This window comes from Erpetoichthys calabaricus, chromosome 1 (genome assembly GCF_900747795.2).
Source record: "Erpetoichthys calabaricus chromosome 1, fErpCal1.3, whole genome shotgun sequence".
In the NCBI taxonomy this organism is placed as follows: domain Eukaryota; kingdom Metazoa; phylum Chordata; class Cladistia; order Polypteriformes; family Polypteridae; genus Erpetoichthys; species Erpetoichthys calabaricus.
Window position 1 is genome coordinate 96,023,615 of NC_041394.2, and position 19,606 is coordinate 96,043,220.

At 33.7% G+C, this 19,606-nt stretch overlaps 1 protein-coding gene across 1 annotated transcript in view; it reads right to left on the reverse strand.

Moving 5' to 3' along the window:
* Positions 1–19,606, reverse strand: part of c1h12orf56 (chromosome 1 C12orf56 homolog) — a 54,685-nt gene that overhangs the window by 5,974 nt on the left and 29,105 nt on the right. The window contains exons 6-11 of the mRNA XM_028795340.2: positions 14,262–14,406; positions 12,732–12,838; positions 11,456–11,545; positions 7,364–7,490; positions 448–525; positions 87–164 (exon numbers count right to left, since the gene is read on the reverse strand). Coding sequence (XP_028651173.1) covers positions 87–164; positions 448–525; positions 7,364–7,490; positions 11,456–11,545; positions 12,732–12,838; positions 14,262–14,406 — 625 coding nt within the window. The remainder of the gene's footprint in view (positions 1–86; positions 165–447; positions 526–7,363; positions 7,491–11,455; positions 11,546–12,731; positions 12,839–14,261; positions 14,407–19,606) is intronic.

The window sequence follows — 19,606 nt, forward strand, 5'->3', positions numbered from 1 at the left end:
TCTCCCATTGACCAATTAAAAAGAGTCATCTATAGAGAAAAGCACCTATAAAGTTCTTTGTTAAACACTTAATTAATCACACTTACTATAGTTGGAAATGACTGAAGTGTTGATATGACCCATCCAACTGTCATGAATTTTCCTGAATAAGAGGACAGGCTTCCCTGAAGTCAAGAACATACAATAACTATTAATGCATGGATTGTATTTTTTAAATCAAGTGATTTTACTTTTTGTATGACAGCATGTCTGAATAAACTTAACAGATGGTTCTTGAGTTGGAATTGATAAAAGGTGCTAAATATACAATTATAATGCTAGGATATGCTATAGTACACAGAACACACAAAATAAATCATCTAATTTACTCAATCTGTCCACAATGGACATGCCTTTTCAGCCCTCACCACACAACATATACTGTAGTCAACTTCTCTGGTTACTTACTTGCTGATTAGCAATCAGAATGATTGCATATAATACTGAGACAGATGCTTCAAAGTATTCCCTTTTTAAATTCTCCATCTGAAAAAGAAGTTTGTATACTAAGCAAAAATAAATCACTCCCACATATTCAATTTACTGTTATTCTAGGTAGAAAACAAATGTTTTATCTTAAGGATGAATCCATGAATGCGAGTTCAACAAGAATCAAGTTTCCTCATTGTAAGTGAATAGCTGTGACAATAATTTAAAACTTCTTCATAGTATTTCAATGAAGAAGTCAGTACACATAAATATGATGACAACACCATGGATATTGCTGTATATTTTGCAATGACAAATATGTGGCTTAGTCTGTTAAATAAAATTGTGCTTGGTAAAACACAATGGCAACACAAAGTTAGAAGACTTTGTCATTTGGTTATCTTGACACAATTTTTGAGGTCAAGGTAATGATATTATTTACCATTTTCAACATTTTAAGGTTATACACATAGTGTGGTCATTGAAAAATGACACAAACATCTTATACATAATTCGCCTGCCTCCTCACTCACTCACTCACTCACTCACTCACTCACTCACTCACTCACTCACTCACTCACTCACGTCCGAAGCCGAATGCGCAGTCGCCTTCTGCAGAGCTGCCCGAAAAACCTTACGAGACCGAAATCCAACCCCAACATCGCAGCAGGCAGCGGATTTAGCCTACGCATTTCAGGATTATTATTCTGAAATCCCAAATCCTTCCGCCCAGGCGTAGGATATTAGCCCCGATCACAGCCAACCCTCGCATTCAAAATAATACGTAAGAACATATTATTATTAAGTACTTTGAGTGGCAGGAACAACTCCACAGCCATCACGATCATCACACTACCATCGTCCGCAGATGTTTATGTGTGCGAAGCGAGGTACACATTCTAAGCCGCATACAAATCTCCACAGGTGGCGCGGTACGCATTGTCGTGCGCTGCTGCTGAGATCTGAGTAAAATAAAACACTGCTAGCCTATTCACACCAAGCACTGAATGTTCACCACACCATCTGGAGTGATTTTAATGCCCCTTGCATCCTCGCCCTTTCAACACTGCTTATTCTCGGAACTTCGTGCCAACGGCTGCAAAAATTCAAAGAGAAAGGCGACTTCGATTAAAGCTCTAGAGGCCTGAAAGGCGATTTCGACTACAGCTCGAGGCCTAATTATGCATTCTGATTCAATTACGCATTCATTCAATACACCTACTGTATATCGGAGTCTTGAAAATATTACATGGAGAAACGTGGCTTTAACTGGATCTGCCAAAGGACACATTGTTTTCATACCGAGAATTGACTTGGCACCTTTAAATGTGGATCTCCCTTTTGTCTTGAGAAGACAACAATTCCCTGTCAAACTAGCATTCGCCATGACTATAAACAAGTCATAAGGACAAACATTTGACATGGTAGGAATATTTCTTGCCGAACCCGTTTTCAGCTATGGTCAATTGTATGTGGCTTTTTCAAGAGTCAGAAGGGCGAGTGATGTGAAGGTGCAAGTTAAAGATAGGCCACATCAAGGGAAATTACTACCAAACAGTGAGAGTGTCTTCACAAAAAATGTAGTCTACAGAGAGATTTTACAACTTTAGGTGCATACTGACAGGCCTCCAGTATACAAGCAAAAAACGTTGTCATAGATAGCATGTATTTTTTAAGTGTACAGTAGTTTTTGCCGTGATAAAGTCATACATATCCCAAACCTCTTAATTATCATTACTTACATCACTTTCTTATTTATTTCTTACTTATCATTTGTTCTTCATACACTGCTGACACAAACTCGTGCCCATTTCATCTTATGTTATCGAAACGGGCTTTTTGTCTAGTATTACATAAATATGTAACACAGATTAGCATCAGTTATATGAAATGTCAAGATGTCAACATTTAATTTCATTCCTTAATAGATCTTGATGTGAACAGACTACTGCAGAGAAAAGGCTCTCAGTCTTTTTATTGTATTTCATGAATTTGTGTGAGACTTCATCTGTAGCAGAGTTGGAGGCCCAACTGTACCCTGCTTTTGGCAATGTTTACAGAGTGGGAGATTGGGTGATGATTGTTAAAGAATCTTTTTGGAACACTGGAATCCTAGGCATTCCTGGGGCAGACAGAAAAGCTGAGTCAGAGTATTTTGTTAGTCCTTCAGCTCTGTTGTAAAGAAAATGTGCTTGGACTGCTTGATTACGTTTAAAACTGCAAGATGTTTCAGAGTTCTTCATTATATAGTAAGGTATTTACTAAAGGAATACGGTTTCTTAAGAATCTGGTCAAACCAGTGTACTACATATATGTCAATAAGTAGTAAGTCAAAAGCAACTGAAGTTGCTGTGAATTTTTAAGCATATTCCATTACTCAACTGAGTGACTTCTTAATTCAAGTAGTAAAAAAATTCAACAAATTTAAATGCTTGGGAATTTCCCTACCACTGAGTTAAACTGAAGAAGCAGCTCAGATAAGTAGTGAAACGTTTTCAAGAATACACAGCAAGTCTAGTTGCTTTTGACTTAATACCTATAGATGATGTATAAAGATTGAAAACCTTCATAGCCAGTACCATTTCAGAACGTTTGTGTCCAATAATATTTTGTTTTACATTTATGAGCGAATGCTGAACTCTAATTTTTTTCTAAAAAATGTATGAAGGCAATGAGATAAAGATAAAACATGCGAGTCCTAAAACATTAAGACTACCACCTGTATGACACATTAGACTGACTTCCTTATCACACATGCATATGTGAAACTATGATAGCACATACTGAAAATGTTGGGGAATGTTCTCATTGTGTGCACGACATGTTGTTCGCAGTCAGAGAGTAATAAAAGGAACAGATGGGGTACCTCCAATTGTGGAAGTGTAGGATGATTAGAAGAATGAGCATAAAGTACTACAAGAAAATGAAGGGAATGACTGACCATAACTTACAGCATGCATAATTCTCCATTACTTTAGTATATTGACTAAGGTATTTGTACTTGAAGGAGCTTATGTATTGTGAAAGAAAAATTAACTGCCTGTAAGCTACTAAGGGTTAAAATCTGTATTATTATAACCGCAGGTTATTCATACAGGTGTCTGTCGTAAGACAGGGTGCAGTAAGCTGACCTAGGACAACTTCTTTATTTAGAACACGTTCGTTAGACACAGGAAAGATTAATTTTCCTTCTTTAGGGCCCCATCTGCAATGTACACAAAATAGAAACGGTTAGCCAATTTGCGCAATGTAAGATGAAATGCTTAGATAAACATATTCTGCTTATTGATATGTGAGGGGAAGGGGGAGGGAGAAAGGATATTAAAAGCTGATTGAAACAGGGGAACTTTGCTCTTCTGCCTTGCAACGTGGAATCCATGTACTAATCTGTGACTGAATAAAGACTGTTTGATTGAACTATTCCTGTCTTCCTCAGGGCTTACTTCCACAATATCTAGAACCAAGCAATTTTTTTCTAAGAAATAACATGACTTCTGGGCTTAAAATGAAATGAAGATCATAATCCAGATGTACATAACTAATGGTTAAAAATCAGATTTTTTTTTTGCAATAGAACTTATAAATGTATTAATTTTTAAACAGTATTTTTGAATGTAAAAGCATCCTGGAGTTGTAACCCATTTATAATATGTTTAGAGCATTTATACAATCAGTTAAAAAAAGAGAAACTAGCTACTGTATTTCAGGATCAAGTGATTCAAGGAAATGAGAAAAATGTAACATAACATTAAAATGTTTTTTAGCTATAGAAAAAAATTGGGGAAAAAACACACAAATTCACTTGTTGTACCTGTTAATTTTCAGTTTTAACACAGAATTGTGTAAAGCCTTTATGTACTGTATTATTTATAGCTTATAACAGATAAAATTACAGACATTTTGAATTACTTAGAATATATTAAAGTTTACTAAAGAATATAATTAAGTTTACATGTCCCGTAAATTAAATCATTAACTTATAGTGCCATGTACATGTCAAATATTGAAAACCTTCTTACATAAGAAACATCTGGTACATCTGGGGAAATAAAATAGGTAGGGGTACAGTAGTTATTTAAAATTGTTTTCACTACATTTTTACAAATAAAAAGACAAGACATGGAAAATGGGTTTTTGCAGCCAGCACAAGTAAAAGGTGCAGTTCTGATACTTTTGGTTTATTAATTAAAAGACATTTTATATTAACTTTATTGTATGTACAGTAATTCAATCAAAATGACTGTTTCACCAAATCGAGTTCACAGTAGGTATGCCTTGTTTTAATAGTTCTAGTGTCTAACTATTTATAATATCCTTTGCTGGTACTTTTTTTTTTGTCATTTTAATGTACCTAAATCCAGTGGCATTTCTGCATTAAGGGCTAGTGGGGCACAATCCACCAGATGTTGTGCAAAATAAATAACAAGCTTTACTCAGTAATGTACCTTTTTATTAAATGTTTATAATAATTCTCAACACTATCTTCTTGAGCAGTTTTTGTTTAAATTTTCCATCTTATTCTCAATGTAATGTCTTACCTTGAAAAATACTGCTTCTTATCTTCATGTTGGGTGCTACAAACCTGTTTCCAGCTCAGGGATGGTTAGCGCTGCAGTGTTCTAGATTTACCCTGAGGCGTGTGTGTGCACCTGTGCAACCTGAACTTTTCAGTTTACTGGTTAGGCTTTTTTTAATTGTGTGTTTAAACTTCCAGTTTATGCTTTTCCTAGTCAAAGTTACGTAACACAAGAGAGCAAAAAAGTAAAAAAATGTATAGTGCCATCTATTATCTTAAAAGCAGCCACAGTAATTTGAAAAAAGAAAGGCAAATCAATATCAGGAATGCACTGAATATAAAACATTACGTTCATCAGAATGGGGCAAGTGTCATCTTAATCTTCACCCACTGCTAAAAAGGACTAGTTTAAGATTAATTTGAATAAGAATATATTATTCACAGTCAGTTGCCTAGCACTTTAACTCAAAATTGGTCAGTTTCTCAGACTATGTCACCATAGTTACAATTGCACAAAAGACTGATTTCAATTTAATTTTTGCAACATGTTGGAAAATATATGGCCCCAGTATGGACACCAGCAGGGATCCATGGGAGTCGTAGTCCTGAGGGACAACCCTGTTGGGGTCATTGTGTACTGCCAGGGGGCGCTGCAGGGAGAAGGACTCCCTGTTTTGGGAAGCTTCCATCTGACCCGGAAGTGCTTCCCTCAGGCTATGCCCAGATACCAGAAATTCTCTCAGGTCTAACATAAAGAGAAGCCATCCAGACTCCTCTGGTTGAGTCAGAGTTGGGAGGCAGAAGGCAAAGCTCACCAGGAGGAGGAAAAGGAGGATTCGTAACTGTAAAGATTGTGGAATGGACTGTGAAAAAGATATTTTGCAAAATAAAAATGTTTGTTTTCAACCCAGGACTGTTTTAGTGCGGCATGTCTGGGGTTTTAGGGCTCAGTGGCACCCCATGTCTTTCACAATATATACACGCACATATATGTATAAAATCTTTTTCCATACAGTTTCATCTCATCTGCAGTCCTGTAGCTGTGCCAAGAAGGTGACTACAATTCTCTTAGGCAGCAGGAGTGTGCTGTGGCTGCGTGAAAGCCACCTGATCAGTTTGTTGGATCAGTGCTGCACGCACAAAGTTTGAATTAGAATACTGTAGGTGTTTTTATACTTTTTACATCAATTTTGTTGTGTCACTGGATTAAACTCTTTTTTTAAATCTTTTTGTCTCATTGGTTGTCCTAAGCCATATTGCATTTTAAAAAAACACTGTTTCCCCATATATTTTCACAGGGGTCTTTTCTGAGAAGTTCATGGGTCCAAAAAGTGTATATGGTATTGCTAAACCCCTAAGGAGCAATGTTTCTGTTTTTCAGCTCCACAAAAAGTTTTCATAAACTGCAAAAGAAAACCTCTTTATGTGAGTTTTGTGATTGCAACATCACATGTAAAATACATCATATCACATCAATTTTAACTGTATATGTAGGGAAACTTGGGTGTTTTGCTCATCTCTCCGCATTATATTTTGTGGTGTTATACTTTACATACACCATGACCCTCATCAGCTTTAGATATTTAACATCAGGGAGTGACATTCGGTTGTCAGACAAGGACAGTGGCAACACAGTGCTTGTTGGTCTTGCAGGCAAATAGTAATGTTCTTGTACTGTGTACACAAGATAATACATCTGAAATAAACTGATGACATCATATTTTTCTCAAAGCAATGCCTTATATATTTAAAATGTCAGGGTCATTATACACCTGCATTGCAAGTTTGTAAAACCAATCAACACTCATCATTATGCACTTTATGTTGTTAGCATGCATTAAAAAAACACAAAATATGCCGTAAAACCACAACAGAATAAAGTATGATTTTTTTCAAAAATGCATGCTGAGTCACTTTTGTTAAGAAGAACGACTGAAGACACTATTTTAATTGATAACCTTTACTGTTTCTTATTTGTAGACATTTATTCTAATCCATTTTATGATGAGAAAGATCTCATTTTAGAATCTGATTCCACTACATAATCACAGTAGGAATTTTTAATCAGCTTTGAATGAAGCACATTTGAATAATTTTAATAACATTACCAAAAATCACCCTGTGAGTTAACAATGCACTAAACTCTGTAAAACACTTGTGAGTTTAACATAATCTGTGTAACACATCAAGTTTGATAACTCCTTTCTGTGCTGTATGGAACCATGCAGTAATAATGTTCACATTATTTCACTAAAAATCAGAATATATATTGCATGATATGTAAGTACTTTTTTGTTCTCTACTATGAAATTGTAGACAAAAAACAACCAAAAAAAACATAATTAGCAGAAACTTAATTCTTTGCTTATAGAGTTGTACCTCTGCATCTTGAGACATGTCCAGAAGTCGAGTATTTGTTTTTCGAGTCCCTGAGTGAACCACAGTCTCAATTTCAGATGGATTTTCTCCAATTAAAACCATTAAAAGATTGTTTATTAAACTTCCCCTAATATGAAAAAAGAAAAATGTTTAACTGTAATATTTACAATGACAGGGGCATGAAAATACACAGCAATGTTAAATGTCTAATAATTAAATAAAATTATATTGTGTTAAAAATTGGAACAAGCAAACAGATTAAATTTAACATATAAAATATGAATGTAATCAGGTGTTTTGCCAGCATACATTTGATGAAACTGAAAACAGAGACAAAACATTAGAACTGTTTAAACTTAATTACTGCCAAATGAAAGAATATACCTAACTTTTTCATTTTTCAGTGTAGTAATTGCATGTTGTTTTGATTACTTGATTTATTATATGAAAATACTGATTTGTATTATGAATTGCATAAATGAAATATGATTATGAGTTTTGGGATGAGCTTTCAGAAGATCCAGCTCTCCTTTTTCTGAACACACTCCTACAGGGTCACAATGAGACAGAACCTGTTTTAGCAGCATCTAACACTAGCATTCAACAAGCTAAAACTCGCTCAAACCTAGCCCAGTTTAGAGCCTTCAGTTAAGCTGACACACTCGTCTTTAAGATGTGTGAAGAAACCAAAGTACTCAGAGAAAATCCATCTGAAAATGAAAACTCTGCACACAATATCTGGAGAGGAAGAAAACCTTGGTCCCAGGAATTATGAAATAGCAGATCTAAAAGTGTTTCACTTTGCTTACTGGTTTTAAAATAACTTTACTCAAAACACATGTACATAAAAGAAATTATAAAAGATGTATGGCAGCCATTATACTCTAAAACAATTTAAATAATAAGCTTCAATAAGGAATAGTTTTATCAGTACTATGAACATTTGTTAGGCAGATAAAACAATTGCAGATTAAATTAAATCTACTTGTTGAGGTATTTTAATGGTGCACACAAATACACACATTACATAACTACAAACATAATATTTTTATTATAATATGCAACACTTTTATTTATTTTTAAAAGCATTATTAAAGTTTTTTGTTAACTTGTAAAAAATGCTATCTGTTTGGAAATTTCAGAGTCATAACATCTAAAGTACTTAGAGATATTGAGACAGGAAATGTACATTTAAAATATGGTCATAACAGTACAATAAAATTATATATCATATGTGTACTTGTGTGACACATAGACCTAAAAAAACAGACTGAAGTAAATGTAACACTGTCTTAAGAAAAATTTTAAAAAAGCATATGAGAACAACATTTATAATATATGGATAATAGGAAATACCCAAGGCATTTGGTATAGAAAAATAATAATGCAAAAATTAATCCTAAATTTTTTTCTAAAAGAATGGTCAAAGATGTTATTAATTTTGTTAAGTACAATATGGGACAAATAACAGCGAAATAAGGAAAAAGCTACAGCCTAGTTTTATTAAACATTTGGTAGTGAGAAGTGTGATAACATTATAATTAATGTACATGGGCTTAGTGTGAGGGATCTTTGTTCTTTTCATTGACCAGAAGCAACAATTTGTCAATGTAATGTAACTTGAGTTTAATTTTCACAGTTCTTCTGTTTTGCTATTTTCTCATTATTTGATGTGTATAATCAGTCCTATTAATAAACTGCAATTAAGACATTACATTCTCTTTACCTCACAACTAGCATATAGTCTTATCTTGCTCAACTGGAAGAATCCTAGCCTACCTCTTTTAAGTCAGTGGGTAACTTATGTTATATACTATTTGAAATGGGAAAAAAATCAAATTCTCACTTAAAGGGTCTGTTCAAAACGTTTTTAAAACCTAGCAGGATCTAATCAATAACATTTTAGAATAAGCATTTATATTGGGAAAAATTAATCTCTTCCCAGTTTTCTACTCTTAAACTTTTACTCTGTCTTTTGGCCTTCCACTCTTTCTCTCAGGTGGGGATTGAATTTAGTTTTATTAAGATTGATTTGATTGTATGGAATGTTACTTGATTTTAATAATATCCATAGACATTACATTCTTTGCCTCATTTCACTTTGGATAAATGGTGAATTTGCCAGTTGCAAACAAAACAGGATAGTTTCCAGTAAACTAAAATCAGATATTTCAGATAGTTTTGTGTTACATTAAACTGGGAGATTAGAGTTCCTGTCTTTAAGTGCAGCCATTTTTATTAATTGGGTAGCCTGGTTGTGCTCTCTGCCTTTACTCAGAAATATCATATAGCACAGTGTTTGTATTCTATGAAAGAGAAAAAGTGTATCACTAATTAAATAGACCATGGTAATGTTTGTAATTTATTTAAATAACTCTTATCTTTTTTAATAAATTCTGTATATGCTTAGAAATGTGGAGCAGAAACCTTTCGCCACAAATGCTAATAATGTAGCATGGGTTACCGTCTGAATGAATAAGTATCCTGACCATAAATTATTTAGATGCCATCAACAGAATAAATTAGGTAAATAATTAAATATAAGAAAATAAGTAAATGTAAATAAATAAGTAAAGTAAACAATATGTGAACTTTCTTTTACACTTGATGATGAAGACACAAAACTGATCCCTCTGCTGTAGTACACATTGTTAGTTTTAACCATGTCTTCTAATCATTCATTTAGTTGTTATCTGAAAAAAAACTATTAGGCTAATAAGTGATATAATTTATGACCAACGCAAACAATGTGCCTTGGACTAATTTACATCTATTTCATACAAAAATAATGCAAACTCTGCTGTGCAATCAAGAAATGAAGTAGCATGTCTCTAAATAAAAATTGGTTGAAAAGAAGCAGACAATAAAAATGAACATCTAAATGTTAACCTGGGACAATACTCAGCCTACTAAATAGATACTGAAAAATGTCCTTTTTGATATTTTTGAGATTTAATGGGTATTGTGTGACTTTTAGCCAAGTTTACACATTATAGAGAGGTTAATGTTCCTATTTTATTTTCCACATTAACAGGCAGACAGAGTGTTGCTAAGTGACATGTTTTATTTCAAAATTAGCAGAAAAGCCTACCATAATACTGTATATACCAATTTAGCATATACAATATCATATTAAGGGCAACAATGAATTGTTCATCTGCTACCCCTCCACAAAGGAAAGCATGGCTATTAAAATTTCCTGTCACACCTTATCCACAGCATGTCCCGAAACTATCTTCCCTATTTCTCATCTTAAAAACATTTCTTATATAATATTTTAAATAAGTAAAACGTATACGTAGATGCATGTGACTACTGTCCAATTAACACTGAGCATGAAACTTCATAGATTCAGTTAACACTGTTTCACCAGTTACAAATGAGGAAGATATACATTAGTCAAAGGAAAACAAGAAACATAGTTTGTATTAATCTAGTATTACGTTTTTAAAAATATTGATAGTGACCAGTTATGCAGTTTAAAGAGAATGCAGTGCATTTACACTATTTCCTGTGACAATTAGATACAATCTGCTATTACCTAATCATAAGATGTATTTTTCACACATAGTATTTCAAAAGATTCAGCATTTAAATACTGTATGTGTTGGCTGATTATTTTCTTTACCACATAAAGTAAAGTATCCTATCTATCTATCTATCTATCTATCTATCTATCTATCTATCTATCTATCTATCTATCTATCTATCTATCTATCTATCTATCTATCTATCTATCTATCTATCTATCAATGAAGTATGTCTCAAGCATCTAAAGTTTGAATAGAATGAACGGCACTATGCAAATACAATACTCATAAAATATTACTTAGCAGCACTAGTTATTACTACTGATCCATTCAAATACAACCACTTTTTTAAATAAAATGTGTAATTTATGTTAATTGGCAATCTCAAATTGGCTTTATGAAAATGTGCATGTGTGTGAGTGAGAGCAGTTTCTTGCTGTGCACCTAATACTGCAGTGACAAGTTCTTGTCTGAAATGACCCTAAACTGGATTTCTCAGGTGTGAAAATGTCACCTTATTTAATTTAACAATGTCTAATAACAAAAGCTTAAAAACACTTACCTTTTCGATATGAGAAGGCTGAGGCAAGCTGGTTCAGTTTCTGTTTCCTGAAGCATCAAAGCTAAGATGTCTAAAATAAGTGTGCAAAAACTAAGAAACAAAAACAAAGATTATCTTACATCAGGACACAAGTACAAATGTGAGAACAGGAAAAGATTACTTTTATTCTTTTAATTAATTTGATTCAGCAATAACATCCAGGCTACATTTAAAAATAGCAATGAATTTAATATTTTACAACATTCAATTTAATTGTTCAGTTTATTTTTGTATATCACACGTATTAGTGTTAGCTCAGGGTGTTGCAGCAAGTTCACAGGTAAAATGCAATTACAACTTCAAATGACTATTTACATAATGCATACACATGAAGATGCAGATTTTGTTTAAGCACAAAGCAGCTCTGAACTGATTAACATAACAATATATTTCTACCATGTCCAACCACTCTATAGTGGAAAATGGGATTCAGAAATTAGAATGATACTGGATGTTTTCTTATCTAAAGCAGTTATTGTTTATAGAAACATTTTTTGCAAACAAATACAAACACAAACAAATGCATATTTGTATGAAAACAACAGCATATTTTATGAGAAAATCTTTGAAGGGAAAGCCTGTTGTTAATGTCAGATTCATATGTGTCAAGTTTAGGCTTCCACCAGCTTACAAACAAGCACTTTATGATAATTCAGGTATTACAAGAAACTCTCTTAATATTCTTTTTCAGTTTACAAAGCGCAATGAATCAATTTTGTACATATACCAAGACATGGTTTGTTACAATATTAACACCAAATTGTCTTCACAGCCATTCCAAGAACACATCACCTCTGACTCTGGAACAGACTGGTGCAGGTCTTTGGGGACGTTTGAGGCATGTGGTGCTGAACATACCAGATAATTTAGAATGAAAATTATTCTGCTGTAGACTCCTAACATAACAGAACTTTGCTATCGAAAAACAAAATGTAATTCATAACTTTTAAATAACTGTTACTGTTCCAATATTTTATTGAGCTCTATAATAACAGCACTACAGGTCAGTCTTTTTCAAGAGTTCTATACATTTACATGACCACAGCCTTATTTATGTCTCTTCTCTTACTGTAAGATGTCTACTCACAATTGTGATATGAATCAGTATCTCAAATGCTAAAAAATACAATGAAGATCACCATGTGTTCAGTTTCACATTTGGATTCAAACATTTCAAACACTCTGTATAAAATTAAGTTTCCAAAAAAGCATTTTTAGTAGTAGGTATTTTACTCACATAAGCTTGTCTTCTGTTTTGTCATGGTCTTCAGCTCTATTGTGTTGTAAGCGATTTGGTGGGTAATCACAAAGTGTGTTGATCAGGAATGGAAACAGATCACTGGACTGAAAGAAGGCAATCATTACCCATTGCTCATAATAATAAGAAAATAATGTTCTCTGTAAACAAATTTTTGACGCAATAAAATTTATCACTTGTAACAGGCAGTAACAGTAACAATAACAAAGATATCTTTGTCATTACGAACTACATCACAAAGATCTTTAAATTTAACTTCCCAGCAACACAAGTTTTCCACTACTTTCAAATCAGAAATTTTGGTAAAAGAAACCTACTCAATTTTCCACACTTCCCACCCATTTCTATTCCAGAAGAAATACTGATCAGTCTTGAAGACTCAGACAGCATCTCAACATAGGGTATGGTGGAAAAAGGTTCTTTTAGTTAATATCTTAGAAAAGTAGAGGAAGGCAGCCATGCATAAAATACAATCTAACTCTAAATATGCAAAGCATTCGATAATTCAACTACTTTATCTTGTTTAAAATTGTCCAAAATGCAAACTAGCTCCAGCCTCACTGGGCAACATGTCTTGGAAGCGAACAAATTTACAATCATTTTGGATAAACATCTTTGAGTGCCTATCAGACAGCCTTGGTGTCATAATCACTCATATCCCATTATGTTTGGTGTACTCCCAAAGTAGAGAAATTCAAATAGATTGTAATTGCCTATACAGTATCATGCTTTAGACTTATTTTGCTTAGATGAAAGAATCCCAACCCAGCACTGGTAAGTGATGCTCTATACTATTTGAAATTGGTAAAGAGGATATATTCAAAACCTTTTTAAAATATAGCAAGATTTAATTAACAAAATTTCAGAATAAGTATTTATATCAGAGGAAACATCTTCCCTTCTTTGTTTTCTCACTTTTTTGCCCATGCTTTAGCTCTCATCTCTTTCTCTCAAGAGGGGGGTGGATTCTGTTTTGTTAGGTTTTGTGTCTATTTAACTTTCAGTTTTTTTTTCTTTTCATGTCTTCTTTTTCTAGTTTAACTATGATTGTATTGTTATTATCTTACAATAAAATTAAAATAAATAAGTAAAGGCGGCATGGTGGCACAGTGGTAGCGCTGCTGCCTCGCAGTAAGGAGACCTGGGTTCGCTTCCCAGGTCCTCCCTGCGTGGAGTTTGCATGGTCTCCCCGTGTCTGCGTGGGTTTCCTCCGGGTGCTATCTGAAGGCATATAAAGGACACACACAAACAAACACACCCACACACCAAGCACACACTAGGGTCAATTTAGAATCGCCAATCCACCTAACCTGCATGTCTTTGGACTGTGAAAGGAAACCGGAGAAGGTAAAATGCTGAATAATAATATAGATGGATGATCTTCATATTAATCCATGATTTATGAAATTTAATTCCTAAGAGAAATTCTAAAACCCATTATATATTGTACATGGTATAATTAGTTTTTCTTCCACATTTTCTTAATCTATCACTATTCATGGATCTTACCTTCCAGAACAACCTCTTTAAGACAAAATACTTTTGTGCGGCCATCTTTAGCTCCACAAGAAGACTGTACATTTTCTCCAGAGAAATTTCATCCTGGAAGAGTTCACTTGTAAGTTGATTGAATAGTTTTGCCATTTGATCTGATCTGTATAAATAACAACCCCAAACCATAAATTATTTTAAAAGTTCAAATTGTTTTTTTCTTTGCATTATAAACCTTATGCTTAAATAAGTTTGTTGAATTCTGAAATTGCTGACAGATTTTTATGCACTGTAAAATAAGCTAACTGAAGTTTTAAGCTGTACAAGCAAAGTGATTTTTCTCATTGAAAAGGAAATTTCAAGTTATGATAATATACAATTAGTTTATTCAACTCTCTCATTGTCTCAAACACTCTACAATACTGACCCACTTTGGTAATAAATATCAGAAAATACAAATACAAAAACACAACCTTTAGTTTTATATAGGACCTTTCTATGTTAGGTGCTTCACAATACAGAGATATTACAATTGCTTATTTACTTTTTAACAGCTGGAGCATAGGCGGGTTGTCTAAGATCATGCAGCAAGTCAGAGGTGAGGATGTTAAGTTTCTTGGAGCCACAATCATTGACAACCTTAAGTAGGCACAACACATCTTTGCTATTTTCAAGAAGGCTCACTTAACACCTTTATTTTATCATTATGTCTTAGGAAAGCAGGATGCCTCAAGCTATGCTTACCAACTTCTGTACAGTAGGTACACAAAGGAGTCCACTGTCATTGGCTGCATAACATCCAGACACAGCACCCAATCAATGCTGCATAACAAAGCAGGCTCAAAATATTACTGAAGCACATCTCCCCTCTTTCCAGGATATATTTGCAAAATGTTTCCTTAGTTTGGTAAACAGTATTTTTAAAGAACATTCTGGATAACTGTTGTTGTGGTCAAAAAAACACTTGAAAGCAGGCCAGTCCAAAGTGAACAGAAAACAGAGATCAATAGCCGTTGAGAAAAACAGAGAGAACAGTCGATAAAACAAGTCAGGGTCAGATCAAGACTGCAAACAAAACCAAAACATTAGTCAAATCTCACTGATCAAAAAACTGAAGCCAAAAGTCCACTTACTATAGAGGTGGACAAATTGCAAATGCATATGGTAGTGTGGTGGGCTTCGAGCTTTGCAAACCTGGTAGTCCATGTACACTTTCTGGTAGCCGAGCTTTACATATGGAGTGGACCTTTACTTGCAAATTTTTACAGCAATGCTCATTTGTGAAGTTTTATTGTACCCGAGTGCATAGCACTCTTCTACCATAACATAAACACAATTGGAAGAGAATATTTTAGTAAAGATGGTTTTTAAAGGATTGTGTCATGCTGGTATGTGGTCTTTTTTTCTAATGTACACAAAAATATTTTATCAGAAGTGAACTGAAATACTGCATTAATATTGTATTCTCAATTTTGTTTTCAGACCAAATTATACCCTACCAATTAGTTTCATAAAACATGATCAGTTTGACTTTGCAGTGTAATGTATCTTAAGTTGACCACAGCCAGTGATCTATGTATGAAAGCTGCACTGAAATTTGTCACACTTGGACCATTAAGAGAGTCCTCATGTTATTAAAAATGAGGATTAGGCCTGAAAAAGAATGTTCACACTCTGCAGTTTTTGGGGTCACAATAGGGAGCATTTTTACAACTTCAGATATACCTGTTTGGTGCCCAGAGTACATATCGACTAATGGTGAGCATTTTATTTTTTATAACATTCCTCTTGTGCCCTTTCTGCAACTGCATAAGGCAAAATCTGATTGTAATGTAACACACTGAACACTTGGAAATTTGTGACAGGAGCACTGTTGGAACATTCAAGCCATCACACGTGATCAATAAACTGATAGATATTTTAGGTCATTTTCTCAGCTGTAGTAAGCCCTGTCACTTGAAAGTTACCTACTGACATTTTTGTTTCAAGATACACACTCAGTACTGCATCATCATTTCTTAGTTCTTACAGTTATTGTTGCTATCAATACTTACAACAAACTCTGCTAACAACTTAAAATGTATGTAGGCAAAGCAAAATGATTAAATAGTACCCATAATATTTAGACTGGTAAATTTATGTCAGTAGGGCAGATCTGTTATGATTTGTCTTTTTTAAGAACTCTTTTTATTACTAAATGTTTGCAATTCTCTTTAGCACGGGAGACAGAAGCTGTTTCACATGTATTAGCCCAATGCTTACTTTAAGCTTTGCCTTGCCACCTAAGCAAATAACTTCCCATTTTATTAAGGATATGTCTGATCATATTGGGAACTTTTACATATTGTCATCTGATTCAGGCAGGCAGTGTAGCATAGGGATAAAGGCTTTGGACTTAAAACCCTGAGGTTGTGGGTTCAAATCCCACTACTCACGCTATGTGACCATAAGCAAATAACTTGACTGCCTGTGCTCCAATTGGAAAACCAAAAGAAATGTAGCAAACTGTATTATAAATGTAAGTCACCCAAATACATAAGTGTAAATTTACAGACATGGTGCATTTTTAGAGATAAAGATTTGCTCAGCACCTCCGACAAGTTAACTGAACCAAGCTTTAATATTTAATCAATCATTTCATTAATTATGTATGGAGTCCACTAAGCATGATAGACCCTTACAATAACATATTTAAGATAAGAACTAATGAAGGGAATATCTTTAGGTGTTACAAATATTGCATTAAGGAATACTCGACATAATGGCAAAAAGGTTACACAAATGTATGGAGAAGACCTTAAAAGGGAAGCAGGAAAAAGTTAAACATTATATGGAAACATGGTAAAGAAGATAAAGCAATGTTATTACATTAGTTTGCTCCACTCTGACCCTGAAAGCTTTAGCAAAGGTAGACAGTGTAGAAAACGTGATAAAAATATTATAAATAATAATACAAATAGAGGGATTTATATTTTTGTTAAAAATCAGCTTAGCAGAAAATAAATTATCCAGAAATTTTAGTTACTTTTAGTTCATATCATTTTATCTTGTTAGAGTTACAAGCATTTAACTCAGAAACAATGTAGTTGAGGTCTGTAAGTTTAAATGCAAAAATTAGAGATGGGCATGAGTAATGGTGTATTTGAGTAATTGTTTGAAGACCAGTACTAAAATTAAAATATAATACTGAGGGGAGCCAAAAAGCTGAGCACAGTTGTCATACTGGAAAACTATAGACATGGTAGTCACTCCATATACAGATCTCACACAGTATAATTGCCCTTAGAAGCTGAATATCTACTGTATGCCTAGCAACTTTTCTTCTCCAGATAATGTAAGCTAAGTAATTTTGTATACTGTATAAGCTAAGTAATTTTCTTTTTTGCTTTAGGCTCTCATATATATTGATATACCACTGCTTAAATGTATTTAACAAGAAACTGACTTGTGCAAAGACCAATTAATTTTAATTGGTTAGATATCTGATGTGGACACATCAGCACTATTAACAGCTAAAATACACTGAGTTACAAAAAAGACTTCTATGACCCATCTCTACAGTTTTAAAAAGGTCAGGCAAAAGATATCAATGCTTTGTGTATTTTTGCCTCAAAAAAAGCCAAGGGACAATACGATGAAACAACCACATAGCATAACATTGACTATGGTTACGCCATATTCCACGGCCATGGCATACTTTAGTCTGGCCTTTATAGTATATATTGGGATTCAGGACTGTAGAGAGAGCTGGGGCTTCTAACTAGAGTTCAATCTAGGAGTTGTATGAAGCATTCCTGGCTCCAGAAATGATTCAAGGACAGGACTCAAAAATAGTCCCAGAAGGAGATTAAAAATCTACTAGTCTTCACAAGGAAGAGTTTGTAATCTGGAGGGGACTGAGAGGCACTGGTTTGCTAGGTTGGAAGACATGAAGCAACTGGTGTTTGAGAGAGAGGTGAGGGTGAAAGAGTGAATTGTGTGGCTTTTGGTGTGAGAAACTGGAACAATCACACCACATGTCTATAAGGGACTATTATTTTTATTATTAAGACCCAAAGAGGCATGTTTTTTGTTATTATTGTATATTTTGTTACACTTTCCATTTCACCTACATCACCTTTAAGTATTTATTTTCATTTTAAATCACTTTATTTAATATTACTTGAGTTTCCCTGATATTATTCTGGGTTTGGTGGTCATCTCATCACAATGGTTTATGGTAAGCAGTGACATGTCTGGGACTGAGCAGTTTGCTATGAGAAAAAGTAAGTCAATGAACAGGTACAAAAGTACGCATGAAAACAGGTGGCAACAAAAGCATGAGGGAAAAATGCAAGTTATGATAAATGTGCATAGCTATAAAACCCTAATTGGGGGTAGTTTTAGTTACTAGAAAAATATTATTAAAGAAATAATATAAATAAAAGGAAAATTTGGCAACACAAAACACATAACATGTGGGAAAGACTATACACAGATTAAGAGAAACAACAAACCATGTAAATAAAAGGGTAATAGTAGTCTGCAATTTATTGTACTGCATTATAAGCAATCTCTCAATAAATCTAAAAATGATATTTGTCTATATGTCAGTATTAACTGTTGCAAGCAGGATCTTGATTTGGACATAGAAATGGGAGGTACTACCAAAAACCTATATCACTTTATACATAAAAATTCTGAAAGTTTTGGTAGATACTGGTATAAAGTATTTACATTGTTCACACAGACTTTATTCTTTATTAGTCAAAATGCTTGTTAATGCTCTGCTACCCAAAAATATTTAACAGATGGTATTAATAGGCTAATAAAATTTTACTATGCAAGGACACCATTTGATTGTTTTTGTAAGTGTTCACTAAACTAATTTATTGCATTTTTCACCACAGCAACTGGCCAAGATAAAACGAGCAACCCACTACCTGCACACATTTGTCACCATGTACTTTTGTTGATACGACCATGCTTTTTGTCCATGTGCTTTGGTTAGTGCTCTCATTAAAAAAGATAAGAAAAACATGCAATATTTAATATTTTTAAAAGAGAGAATGCTGTGACTCCTTTATCATTTACTAAATGATCTGCCTGAAAACAATTTATGTTATGGATAAGTGAAATTTGAATAAATAAAATTTCAAATGATTCAGGAATTCTATTAAAATATACATGCAAACACATGCTTTGCAGTTAACTTAAAGCAACACCCACTAAATGTCATATAATAAAAAGTTTCACATAACATGATGGAAGATATAGTAGTATCTGTTTGGCAAAATCAAGTGTACAGGAATAAAAATAAATAAAGTCACTAGGACAGAAACTGAAGTGAAGTATTGGATGTTAAAGTTTTGATAATCCTTATT